This window comes from Rana temporaria, chromosome 1 (assembly GCF_905171775.1).
Source record: "Rana temporaria chromosome 1, aRanTem1.1, whole genome shotgun sequence".
NCBI lineage: Eukaryota > Metazoa > Chordata > Amphibia > Anura > Ranidae > Rana > Rana temporaria.
In genome coordinates, this window is record NC_053489.1 from 470633453 (window position 1) to 470646012 (window position 12560).

Below are 12560 nucleotides of genomic sequence, written 5' to 3' on the forward strand. Positions count from 1 at the left end.
GCAAAATGAGCAGCATATACCCATTGGACTCTTGAATGATTGTGCATGTTCCTATCCAAGCCATAAAAACAGGGAATCTTTTGTCTCTTTTAATATAAATTAAAAGAGGCAACTGTTAGTGTACCCATGTCCCTGAAACAAAAGCAACCACAATTATTCTTCCCAGTCTAAGCGTTTCTTTTTTTTCCCCATTTTGTTTTTCTAGGAATTATTTTTTTATCTTTTGGAAAACAGAAGCGATCCTTACTTGGTTGCAGATTTTTAATGTTTAGTTCTGAATGTTACGAAAATTAAAGAGATCTCGGTCTGAGGCTTTACTATACTCTTTTTGTCTCATGCAAAAAAGCAGTTACTGTTAGGCCCCGTACACACGAGAGGATCCATCCGCTGAAATTGATCCGCGGACCGGCTCCAGCGGATAGATCCCCTGGTGTGTACACTCCAGCGGATCTGTTTCCGCGGATTTTTATCCCCTGGGATGGATTTCAAGCGGATAAAAATTTGAAGACATGCTTTAAAATCTATCCGCTGGAATCCATCCCAACGGATTGATCCGCTGGTCTGTACAGACTCACCGGATCAATCCGTCCGAATGGATCCCCCGCATGCGTCGTAATGATTCGACGCATGCGTGGAATTCCTTATATGACAGCGTCGCGCACGTCGCCGCGTCATCATCGCGGCGACGACACGTCATCGCGATGGGATTTCGGCGCGGATTTCGATCCGATGGTGAGTACACTCCATCGGATCAAAATCCGCATAAATCCGGTGGACCGTATCCGCGGATAAATCCTCTCGTGTGTACTAGGCCTTACTACTCATTGCAATACATTGATATATGCAGCTTATGGTTTATTGGACCATTTCTGAGAATGCGTTTAACCTACATTACAGGTTTTACTGTTATTTACCTCCAGATCTTTAAATGTAATAATTTTATGATAAATAAACCATCTTCTGGTAAGCTTTCTTTTTATCGATAATGATTGCTGTTTTTTAATATAGTATTACTCTTTACCCTCAGTTTCCTCAGTGCAATGTTCGCTTCCACAATGGATTGTGGGAACTCCAGGATCTGACTGTGACTGGGAGTTTTCACAATGGATAGACTCTAAGGTCGGTGAACGATTGCATCAGTTATATTAATGGTGTGAAGTCTATAATATAATAGCTGGATATTATTATAAAATACAGAATTTAGTTTCATGCTGTTAAAGCAGACTTTTACCTTATAAAAAAACATTCAGCAGCATTCTCTTTGTAAACTCAAGCTTTTTACACATTTTTTTTTTGTTGGGGGGGGGGGGGGGGGGCTTGCTTCCACTTCCTCTTTCTTTGCCTCGGTGCCCACGCCAACCGGCAACCTCCTGGGGATATGCATTATACATCCCAGGAGGCTGCAGAACCAGTCTCCCTGCAGTCCATAGTCTCGTACATGCAGTAGCGGGAGGCTGAGTGTGACCAGGGATAGACTGCTAGCACTTCAATGTCAAATGGTTGCATGGAAGATCAGAAGAATTGTGCTTGTGGAAGACAGCACTGGATTTCTTGGGCTTTTAACCACTTCAGGGCCAAGCCTCTTTCTGAGATTTGCAATACTTTTTGTCACACCATATTTGCACACTGGTCTTACAAGTGCACTTTTTTTGGAAAAAAATAACTTTTTTGAATTAAAAATAAGACAACAGTAAAGTTAGCCCAATTTTTTTTTTTTTATAATATGAAAGATAATGTTGCGCCGAGTAAATTGATACCCAACATGTCACGCTTCAAAGTTGAGTCTAATTTTTCCCCTTAAAACCTCTATAGGCGACTTAAAAAAATCTACAGGTTGCATGAGCTGTTTTGAGTCACAGCGGAGGTCTAGGGCGAGAATTATTGCTCTCGCTCTAACGATTGCGGCTATACCTCAGATGTGTGGTTTGAACACCGTTTTCATATGCGGGCGCTGCTCATGTATGCATTCGCTTCTGTGCGCGAGGGAACCAGGCAGCCCAGGGAGCAGACCCCATTTCTGCCACAGAGACCACTTTTATCTGAAAGCGGACCGCCTGCTCTTGAAGAGGATACCGGGGTTATGGTAGCTAGCTGCTACCATAACAATGGTATTCCTCTTCAAAGTAGTGATGTTTTCCTGCGGCAGGTGGTCAGTAAGTGGTATGCATTTCTTTAAAGTCAGCAGCTATAGATGGGTAAAGTACCTCTTCATGCATGGAAAATTTTGTTTAAGTATTTTTTATTTCCTTGCTAAACCAGAAGCAATTATTTTTTGTAGAATTTTTTTTTTTTTAAATTGGTTAATTATTTACTGTACAGCCACAGAACTTGAGCAATTGGTATATGTGTGCATTGTATATGTTGTTTTCTTGTAAATGATTTTAGGTTAAAACACCAACACAAGAACAGTCAGACAACCTAACGCGTCAATTTTTTCTGAGACCAAGGCAATGCGTTTCCGTGGAGAGCCCAGGAGCACAGTTAATGGATCGTTCAGCTTTCCTTGAGCAGCACAGTAAGAAAATAGTCTAAATGCTAAAGTAACGTATATACATCACTATCCTAGATATTTCTGTGGTAGATGTAGGTCTTTTCTGGGGCAAGTAAACTGCTACCTGTTTGTGGTAGCTGTTGGTTGTTTGCTTAAATAAACGACTAGGGGGCAGATCCACAGAGCGAGTACGCCGGCGTATCTACTGATACGCCGGCGTACTTTCAAATTTCACGCGTCGTATCTTTGGTTTGAATCCTCAAACCAAGATACAACGGCATCTGGGTTAGATCCGACAGGCGTATGGCTTCGTACGCCTTCGGATCTTAGATGCAATACTTCGGCGTCCGCTGGGTGGAGTTCTCGTTGTTTTCCACGTCGAGTATGCAAATTAGCGACGATTTCCGACGATCCACGAACGTACGCGCGGCCGTCGCATTCTCTTACGTCGTCTCTAGTCTAGTCTTGTTAAAAAAAAGAAATTTAGGGACGGTGCATGCGCAGTTCATTCGGCGCGGGGACGCACTTCGTTTAAATGAAACACGCCCCCTAATCGCCGATTTGAATTACGCTGCCAGAGATAGACTACGCCGCCGTAACTTACGGCGCAAAATCTTTAAGGATTTGAACTAAAGCCAGGTAAGGTACGGCGGCGTAGCGTATCTCTGATACGCTGCGCGGGTGCAGATCTCTGTGGATCTGCCCCAATAAATGTATCCATAAACATTAGGTCACAGTTATCTAGATCAGTCTTTTTCAACCAGGATGCCTTCAGGTTTCTTCAGGGATGCCTTGGCAAAATGCCCAAAGATTGTACACAAGCCAGCAGGTGGATGAAGCCTGCCTTTTTAGCACAACAGGTTTTCATTGTGCACCATTAAAACCTTCCAGGTGCTGGTGTCCTAACAACCAATGGCACCATCAATTGATAAAAAGGATTTCGGCAACTGCACCACATCCTTGGTAGCCTGTCCCCTTTCCATCAGCACTGGAGTCACATTAGCTGAATGACGAAGAGAAACTGAGGGTGAAGTGAAACCTTGGAATACTAGTCAGTACCAGTGTGCAAAGGTGTATTTGCTTTGAAACAATAAGTTGCCTCTAATGTGTGTGGATGTTGCTGCGTTATGTAAAGCTATTGGTTTAGTTTTTTACATTTTAGAATGTGGTGCCTCGAGGTTGTACATCATTTTAAAGGGTGCCTTGATTGAAAAAAGTTGAGAAACACTGTTCTAGATTCTGCAAAATTTATGAGCGTCGGGTGACAGCTAACAGTAAGCTGAGGAGTGAAACGCATAAATCTAACGACCAAGATTGCCTACACATTCTTTTGTTGGCTGCTAGTCCTTTACTGATTTGTCTTTTTCAAAGATTACCAAGTATGAACAGTTCACAATGATACTCCAAAATGTAATCTTATAGTGCTGAACTGCTGATAGTTAGAAATGAAAGGCAATACAAAGTAGCTAAAACTACCTTTTTTTTTTTTTTTTTTATCTCCGCCTAAGATTTTGTGAACTCTGAAAAACTATCAAAATTACGGTCCCGGCTTCAGATGCAAGTACCACAAATAATTCAACCAGAGACTGTTGTTAGTCCCAGCTTAGATCCTATGCATGGTGAATATGACGTTCCTGAAATTCAGAAGCAATACAGATCCTTAATAAAGACGAATTCTTACAGCTTCCAGGAAAAACAGTCTACCATTGTAGATGACAAAGGTCAAGGTGGAAATTATCTTTCCAGATGCTTAGGCACTGGTCCTACATTACTGGGACCACCTAAAAGTTTTCCTGAGCCATCAAGTAATCAGCCAAGCAAATGGTTAAAATATCAGGATGTTTCTTCGGAAAAGTCACAAAAAAATAACTGTGAAGAGAACACTGAATTCTGTGCACAAAGCGTCTTTAGACACCCTGAAAAAATAGAGGGGATCCAGAATGATGATACAGAATTAGCCCAGGAACAGCAGAATGGTCTGTTGAAGCAAAGACCTGGCTGTCAGAATGCTGCTGTTTCAAGGGTGGAGCGGATCACAAATGTTCTTACTACAGCTAGTGGTTCTGTGCCTCATATGAAGAGAAAGAACTTGGTTTTCCATGACACAGGAGATGAGCAGGTCTGTACTCAACTTTTTTAAGATATGTATTTAAAAATTCACCTTTAGTTTGGCTGTACAAATATAACATGTCCTAGGACCTTACAAAATTCACTTTCTTTTTTCATGTTTTATATGCGGGGTGTCATTTTAGTATCTGATTTTACCTGTTCTAGCAAAAGTGTCTCGGATCCAGAAGAGATAAAGTGATATTACAAATAATGCAAAATAAGTGTTTAAAGGGGTTGTAAAGGTTTGTTTTTTTATTTTCTAAATTGGTTCCTTTAAGCTAGTGCATTGTTGGTTTACTTACCTTTTCCTTAAATTTTCCTTCTAAATGTTTTTTTTCTTTGTTTGGATTTCTCACTTCCTGTTCCTCCTCAGTAAGCTGTTCAGGCTGACTAACCACCGCTCGGATGATGGTGGCAAGTTTACTGAGGAGGAACAGGAAGTGCAAAATTCAGGCAAAGAAAAAAACATTTAGAAGGGAAATGGAAGGAAAAGGTAAGTGAACCAACATTGCACTAGCTTAAAGGAACCTATTTAGAAAATAAAAAACAAACCTTTACAACCTCTTTAAGTGGGCAGTATGTATAGGGGAGGATTGTAAAGGCTTTGATGGTAGGGAACATGTGCAGGAGAGGACTTCAGGAAGTATTATGGCAAAGGATTATGGAGATAAGTGCCGAGGGTATGACAGCAGACGGGATGTGTAGGACAGGAGTTCGGAGAGGAAAGCAAAGCTTAAGAGGGCAGAATTGGAGTGCAGAGGATATGAGGGAAGGCAGTATGTACAGAAGAGGAGCACAAAAGGTATTGTGGTAGAAATATTTTCAGGACAGGAGTTGGGAAGGTATAACATGGGACAGTTTTTGCATGAGAGAAACGAGAAGGGTATGATGGTTGCCAGTATATGCAGGAGAGAATTGGAACAAAATGCACCGGACTACATGTAGTGTGAACTGGCCCTCAATCCTATACTGTCCTTCCAAGGGTTCAAATGCTCACCCCCCCCCCCATATTCTTTTGGTGCACATATCACCCATTTTCAAACTCCTTACACATCCCTCTGCACAGTCTGCCACCATACACGTTGTACTCCTCTGTTGTATATACTGATCGTACCCCCTGCACTTTTAACTTGAACATACTAGACACAGTCTTATCCTCTGAAAATTATTTCCTGTAAATACAAGCAGATGAAAAAGTTAATCAAAAAAAGTTCATAAAGTGCAGCAAAATCTTCAAACACTCCAAATAGCCAGATACCCACTCACCAGACGTCAGGGCTGCTCAATCGAGTGCAGCAACAACGCATGTAAACGCAACTCCTTTAGGCTGTTTAGGACCTCCTTGGGTAACTGGAACTCCAGATGTATCAAAAAAAAGAAAAAACTATAGTGTAATATTGCTTAGATTCACAAAAGGTAACACCTCCTCATGTGCTATACCACTCCAATTGATAACATCTCCGAGATAAGCGTGAGAGCAGTGATTGTGTGCTCGATTGATATTGCCTAAGGTAGTTTTTGCCTTTCACTTCAACCTAGAAATTGCTCTTCTGTCCAGGTCAGATTTGCTTCTTCATAAGCAAATCTTTTTCTATTGCCTGGCTGTGACACCAGCTGTCTAGCACTGCACTGCTTTCTACATGTGACACCGGCTGTCTAGCACTGCACTGCTTTCTACATGTGACACCGGCTGTCTAGCACTGCACTGCTTTCTACATGTGACACCGGCTGTCTAGCACTGCACTGCTTTCTACATGTGACACCGGCTGTCTAGCACTGCACTGCTTCTTACATGTGACTCCGGCTGTCTAGCACTGCACTGCTTTCTACATGTGACACCGGCTGTCTAGCACTGCACTGCTTTCTACATGTGACACCGGCTGTCTAGCACTGCACTGCTTCTTACATGCGACACCGGCTGTCTAGCACTGCACTGCTTTCTACATGTGACACCGGCTGTCTAGCACTGCACTGCTTTCTACATGTGACACCGGCTGTCTAGCACTGCACTGCTTTCTACATGTGACACCGGCTGTCTAGCACTGCACTGCTTTCTACATGTGACACCAGCTGTCTAGCACTGCACTGCTTTCTACATGTGACACCGGCTGTCTAGCACTGCACTGCTTTCTACATGTGACACCGGCTGTCTAGCACTGCACTGCTTTCTACATGTGACACCAGCTGTCTAGCACTGCACTGCTTTCTACATGTGACACCGGCTGTCTAGCACTGCACTGCTTTCTACATGTGACACCAGCTGTCTAGCACTGCACTGCTTTCTACATGTGACACCGGCTGTCTAGCACTGCACTGCTTTCTACATGTGACACCGGCTGTCTAGCACTGCACTGCTTTCTACATGTGACACCGGCTGTCTAGCACTGCACTGCTTTCTACATGTGACACCGGCTGTCTAGCACTGCACTGCTTTCTACATGTGACACCGGCTGTCTAGCACTGCACTGCTTTCTACATGTGACACCGGCTGTCTAGCACTGCACTGCTTCTTACATGCGACACCGGCTGTCTAGCACTGCACTGCTTTCTACATGTGACACCGGCTGTCTAGCACTGCACTGCTTTCTACATGTGACACCGCCTGTCTAGCACTGCACTGCTTTCTACATGTGACACCGGCTGTCTAGCACTGCACTGCTTTCTACATGTGACACCAGCTGTCTAGCACTGCACTGCTTTCTACATGTGACACCGGCTGTCTAGCACTGCACTGCTTTCTACATGTGACACCAGCTGTCTAGCACTGCACTGCTTTCTACATGTGACACCAGCTGTCTAGCACTGCACTGCTTTCTACATGTGACACCGGCTGTCTAGCACTGCACTGCTTTCTACATGTGACACCGGCTGTCTAGCACTGCACTGCTTTCTACATGTGACACCGGCTGTCTAGCACTGCACTGCTTTCTACATGTGACACCGGCTGTCTAGCACTGCACTGCTTTCTACATGTGACACCGGCTGTCTAGCACTGCACTGCTTTCTACATGTGACACCGGCTGTCTAGCACTGCACTGCTTTCTACATGTGACACCAGCTGTCTAGCACTGCACTGCTTTCTACATGTGACACCGGCTGTCTAGCACTGCACTGCTTTCTACATGTGACACCGGCTGTCTAGCACTGCACTGCTTCTTACATGTGACACCGGCTGTCTGAGTTTGTCAGCCACTGCTTCTTTCTGAAAAAGGAATTCTTTTTTTTTTTTATCATCCAGAAAGGATCTCAGAACAGAGCCCTGACTTCTTGTTCTGCTCGGTGGCTTAAACACACCAATATTCAAGTTTATGGTCTTAGGGGTCAGCTTCCACTCTTATGCCGCGTACACATGACCGTTATTCATGTCATGGAAAAAAAACAAAGTTTTTCTCAACGTGATTTCCTCTCAAGCCTGCCTTGCATACACACGATCGTGAAAAAAAATGCTCGAGCAAAGCGCGGTGACGTACAACACGTACAAAGGCACTATAAAGGGGAAGTTCCATTCGAATGGGGCCACCCTTTGGGCTGCTTATGCTAATTTCCCCATCTCATAACTTGCTTCTGAGCATGCCCGTTTTTTCCCCCCTCGTTAAAGCGTACATACGACCGTTTTTTCACGGCGTGAAAAACAACGACAAAATATAGATCAGGTTCTAAATTTTTAACGGACATTTTTCTCATCGAAAAAAATGCTCTGGAGCCTACACACGACCGTTTTTCACGACCAATTAAAAAAATTGCACGGTTGTGTGTGTACGCGGCATTAGATTTGTGAGAGCCTCTTTGGCGTTTTGGCATCAAGCATCTGTTTCCCAGATTTGCAAGGCTGCCACCTAGTTTTCTGTTTATACATTCTCTTAATTCCACATGGTGGATTGTTTCATCCTCATCTGATGCCAGCTTCAGGTATAGGTCCTGCAAGTGGTTCTGCAAGGAGTCCCAAGTTTTCTTGATGATGTTGGCGATTGTTTGCTTTGTTGTCCACACCTTAGCTGTACTGCTTTTGGACATCCGAAGGTGAAAGACTTCCTGTTTTCCTCAACTGATGAGAAAGAAAATAAAAGTATTTTATTCACTGTAAAATACTTTTATTGGCGGGGTATTGAGGGCCACATGTCACACTCTCTTTTGTGTTTATGATCATGCTCTTGGTACTGCTTTGCTACAAAACTAAGGCATGCTAGTAGTAGGAAAAATAATGTACTGTGTCCCATTGGGGATATTTACCTTAACTTCCTGTCTCATAGTCAAAACAAGAAGTGAGAGGAAATTAGGGCTGCAACTAACGATTATTTTCATAATCGATTAGTTGGCCGATTTATTGTTTAGATTAATCAGATAATAACCTTAAAAAAAAATGGTGTATAATTAAGTTAATATGTAGAGTTTAAAAAAAAGGCAATTTATTCTTAAATATCTCTATGCAGTGGTAAATATAAATAACCAACTATATGGTTAGGGAGCAAAATCTCTAATCCACTCTGAAAAAAAATAGAATTATAAGAACATTTGTTACATTTTCTAATCGTTAGTGAGGTCAAATCGACGTTTGTTTTCTACCACAGTGATGGGGAAAACTTGAAGGGGCAGAATAGAAAACTTCTTGGTCAAATAACGAATTTTCTTTTCAAAATCAGAAAGTTCGTTTTTTTTGTGATCCGATGATGCCACCATTGATTTTCGAAATTCGGCCGACCAAACCTTCATGTTGCCAGGAATATTCGTTTCTCTCCGGGAATGTTCTTTTCATGCACATTTTTTTTATATTACATTTCTCGCACTATTCTCCAATCATTGATCAGAAAATCGTTTGTTTTTCAAAAAATTTTCAACATGTCGGATTCCTCAAATTTGTTTGCCGCACGAAAATCGGCTGTTGCTGCAGCCCACCAACGGTGCGAAATTCATACGAAAATTCTTTAATACGATTTTCTAAAGAAAATTCTTTCGAAATTCGAAACGTGTAAAAAAGAATTTTAAGAGCAAGTGAAAATTTTAAACAACATTTTTTTAATTCAGCAATTGTACAACGATTTTTCGTATGAATATTATACCGTCCGAAAATCGATACGTGTATGGTCAGCATAAGCCTCGATTCACACCTATGCAGTTTGCTTTTGATCCATTTCTGCAGTGCTTTTTTGCTGTGCGTTTTGCATTTTTGCACACATGATTTTGCATTTCTTATGCCGCGTACACACGATCATTTTTCAGCATGAAAGAAAACGTTGTTTTTCATGTCCAAAAAACAAAATTTTCCCAACTTCATCATTAAAACAACGTTGCCTACACACCATTGTTTTAAAAAAATGATCTAGCAAAGTACGGTGACGTACAACACGTACGACGGCACTATAAAGGGGAAGTTCCATACGCCTTTGGGCTGCTTCCGTGTTAGTAAAAGACGATTTGCGCTTTTTTGTCTGTTACAGCGTGATGAATGTGCTTACTCCATTACGAACGGTAGTTTTACCAGAACGAGCAATCCCATCTCATAGCTTGCTTCTGAGCATGCGCGGGTATTTTACGTCATTTTAGCCCACACACGATCATTTTTTACAACCCGAAAAACTACATTGTTTAAAACGACGTTTAAAAATGCAGCATGTTCGAATTTTTTTTTTTTTTGTCGTTTTTCAGAACCTGACAAATGATGTGTAGCCCACACACGATCATTCTAAATGACGTTTTTGAAAAACAATGTTTTCTTCATGACGAAAAATGATTGTGTGTACGCGGCATTATGCTTTTTTTTGGGCAATTTGTTAGGCAGATTTACCATAGGAAACCATGTTAACCACTTCAACCCCGGAAGGATTTCCCCCCTAATGATCAGGCCATTTTTTGCAATACGGCACTGTGTCGCTTTAACTGACAATTGTGCGGTCATGCGATGCTGTACCCAAACAAAATTGATGTCACGATTTTCCCACAAATCAAGCTTACTTTTGGTGGTATTTAATCACCTCTGCGTTTTTATTGTTTGAGCTATAAACAAAAAAAGACCAACAATTTTTTATAAAAAAAAAATATATATATATTTTTTTTACCTTTTGCTATAATGCATATCAAATTTTTTTTTTAGGCCAATATGAATTCTTCTACATATTTTTGGTAAAAATGTAAATAAGTGTTTATTGATTCGTTTGCGCAAAAGTCATAGCGTCTACAAAATAGGGGATAGATGTATGGCATTTTTATTATAATATTTTTCTTTTTTACTACTAATGGTGACGATCTGTGATTTTTAGCGGGACATTGCAGCGGACAGATCGGACACTTTTTTGAGACCAGAGACATTCATACAGCAAAAAGCCACTGATTACTGTTTAAATGTCACTAGCAGGGAAGGGGTTAACACTAGGGGGTGATCAAGGGGTTAAGTGTGTCCTAGGGGGTGTTTCTAACTGTGGAGGGAGGGGACTGACGGAGTTTAGAGAAACATCGCTGTTCCTGATTATTAGAAACAGCAGATCTCTCTCCTCTCCCTGACAGAACAGGGATCTGTCGCCATCACTGCTCTATACCAAGCTAAAAAAAACTTTACTTTACTGACTTTAGAACCAATCACTTCCTGTCCCTTGAGGCATTGCTCCTCACACATTCACAAGTTCTCAGGCATTTATTGACATGTACAGCTGGCAGGGGCGTTGCTAGGTGGCAAGAAGACCAGGTGCTTTACCCCGAGGCCGGCGGCGGGGGGGCGGCGGCGCCGCTTCGGCCCGAGGTCGGCACCGGGGGGGCGGCGGCGGAACGGTTTTGGATTCGGGATGGTCATGGCGTGGGATTTTTTGGCTGGGCGGTGGGGGGTAAGCTCACTTGCTGGTTGCTGCCTGGCTTACCATTGCCCATCAATTTTGAACACTAAACTCACCTACCTGACACACTGACAATTACACTGACTACCTGACATACATACACCACCTATCTGACATACATACACCTACCTGACATACATACACCTACCTGACCTACACTAACCTCACCTACCTACCTGACATACATACACCTACCTGACTTTGCATTTACTTTACTGCCTGTTGGACATAGTGGCCTTTTTACCTTGCTATCACCCGATCGCTCCTCCGCTGGCTTGATCTCTCCCAAACGATCCGAGAGGCGCCCGAGCTCCGAGTGGGGATCATCTAGGTGATGTGGCGTGGTGCCGCGGTATTGTAATTTCCGCCTTCTGGAGCTTCGGGCGCATATGATGGACGTCACACGTCCCGCAATTGGATCAGTGGGACGTCCATCATAGGCGTTGGGCTCCAGAAGGCGGGACCAGCCTGCTATCGCACTCGGCAGGACTCGGCCACAATTGTCAGGACTCGGTCTCGGCGGCACTCGGGATCAGATTGGTCCTGGTGCTCGCTGCTCGGGGGTAACAACGGCTAGCTATATGTCCGGGACTCTGGGCTTTGCAGGGACCCATTCGGGGCTCCAGCTTCCTAAGCCCAGGCCTAACGACGCCCCTGACGGCTGGTATACTGAGCTGTATGTGTGCTGCACTGTGTATACTGACATGCACTGCAGCGAGGGAACTCACCGCGAGGTTAGCCCTTCCATAGCGGAAAAGACCAGCTTCCGCCGCCTTCCGATAGCCCCGCACCCTCCGGCCCCCCCCGCGCCTCTCCGGGAGACAGCAGATGAGGTACAGCATGGATTGAACACAAGGAAGCCTCTACTCGTGGCGCTCCTGTCTGCTGCCCACCTCCCCCCTCTTGTCGGTAGTGAGTCCAGGACATCCTATCGGATGGGAAACCTCCAGGTAATATGGATCCTTTTTTCTCTTTTTCTCTCCATAAGACCATATCACTGAAACTTATGGAGCATGGACCAATGCCCTGATGGCAGGGGACAGGTAAAAACAAGCTGCGATAATTAACTATATTCCCAGAGGTCCTGCATCTGTAAATTACTAATTGGAGGAAGAAATCAATAATAAGGATGAACTGAG

General features: G+C 43.3%; 1 protein-coding gene across 4 annotated transcripts in view; it reads left to right on the forward strand.

Annotated features, from left to right (window-relative positions):
- ZGRF1 (zinc finger GRF-type containing 1) overlaps positions 1-12560 on the forward strand; it is a 181164-nt gene that overhangs the window by 66452 nt on the left and 102152 nt on the right. For all 4 annotated transcript variants that reach the window (XM_040328973.1, XM_040328985.1, XM_040328974.1 and 1 more), the window contains 3 exons: positions 1028-1119; positions 2386-2515; positions 4000-4610. In XM_040328973.1, coding sequence (XP_040184907.1) covers positions 1028-1119; positions 2386-2515; positions 4000-4610 — 833 coding nt within the window. The remainder of the gene's footprint in view (positions 1-1027; positions 1120-2385; positions 2516-3999; positions 4611-12560) is intronic.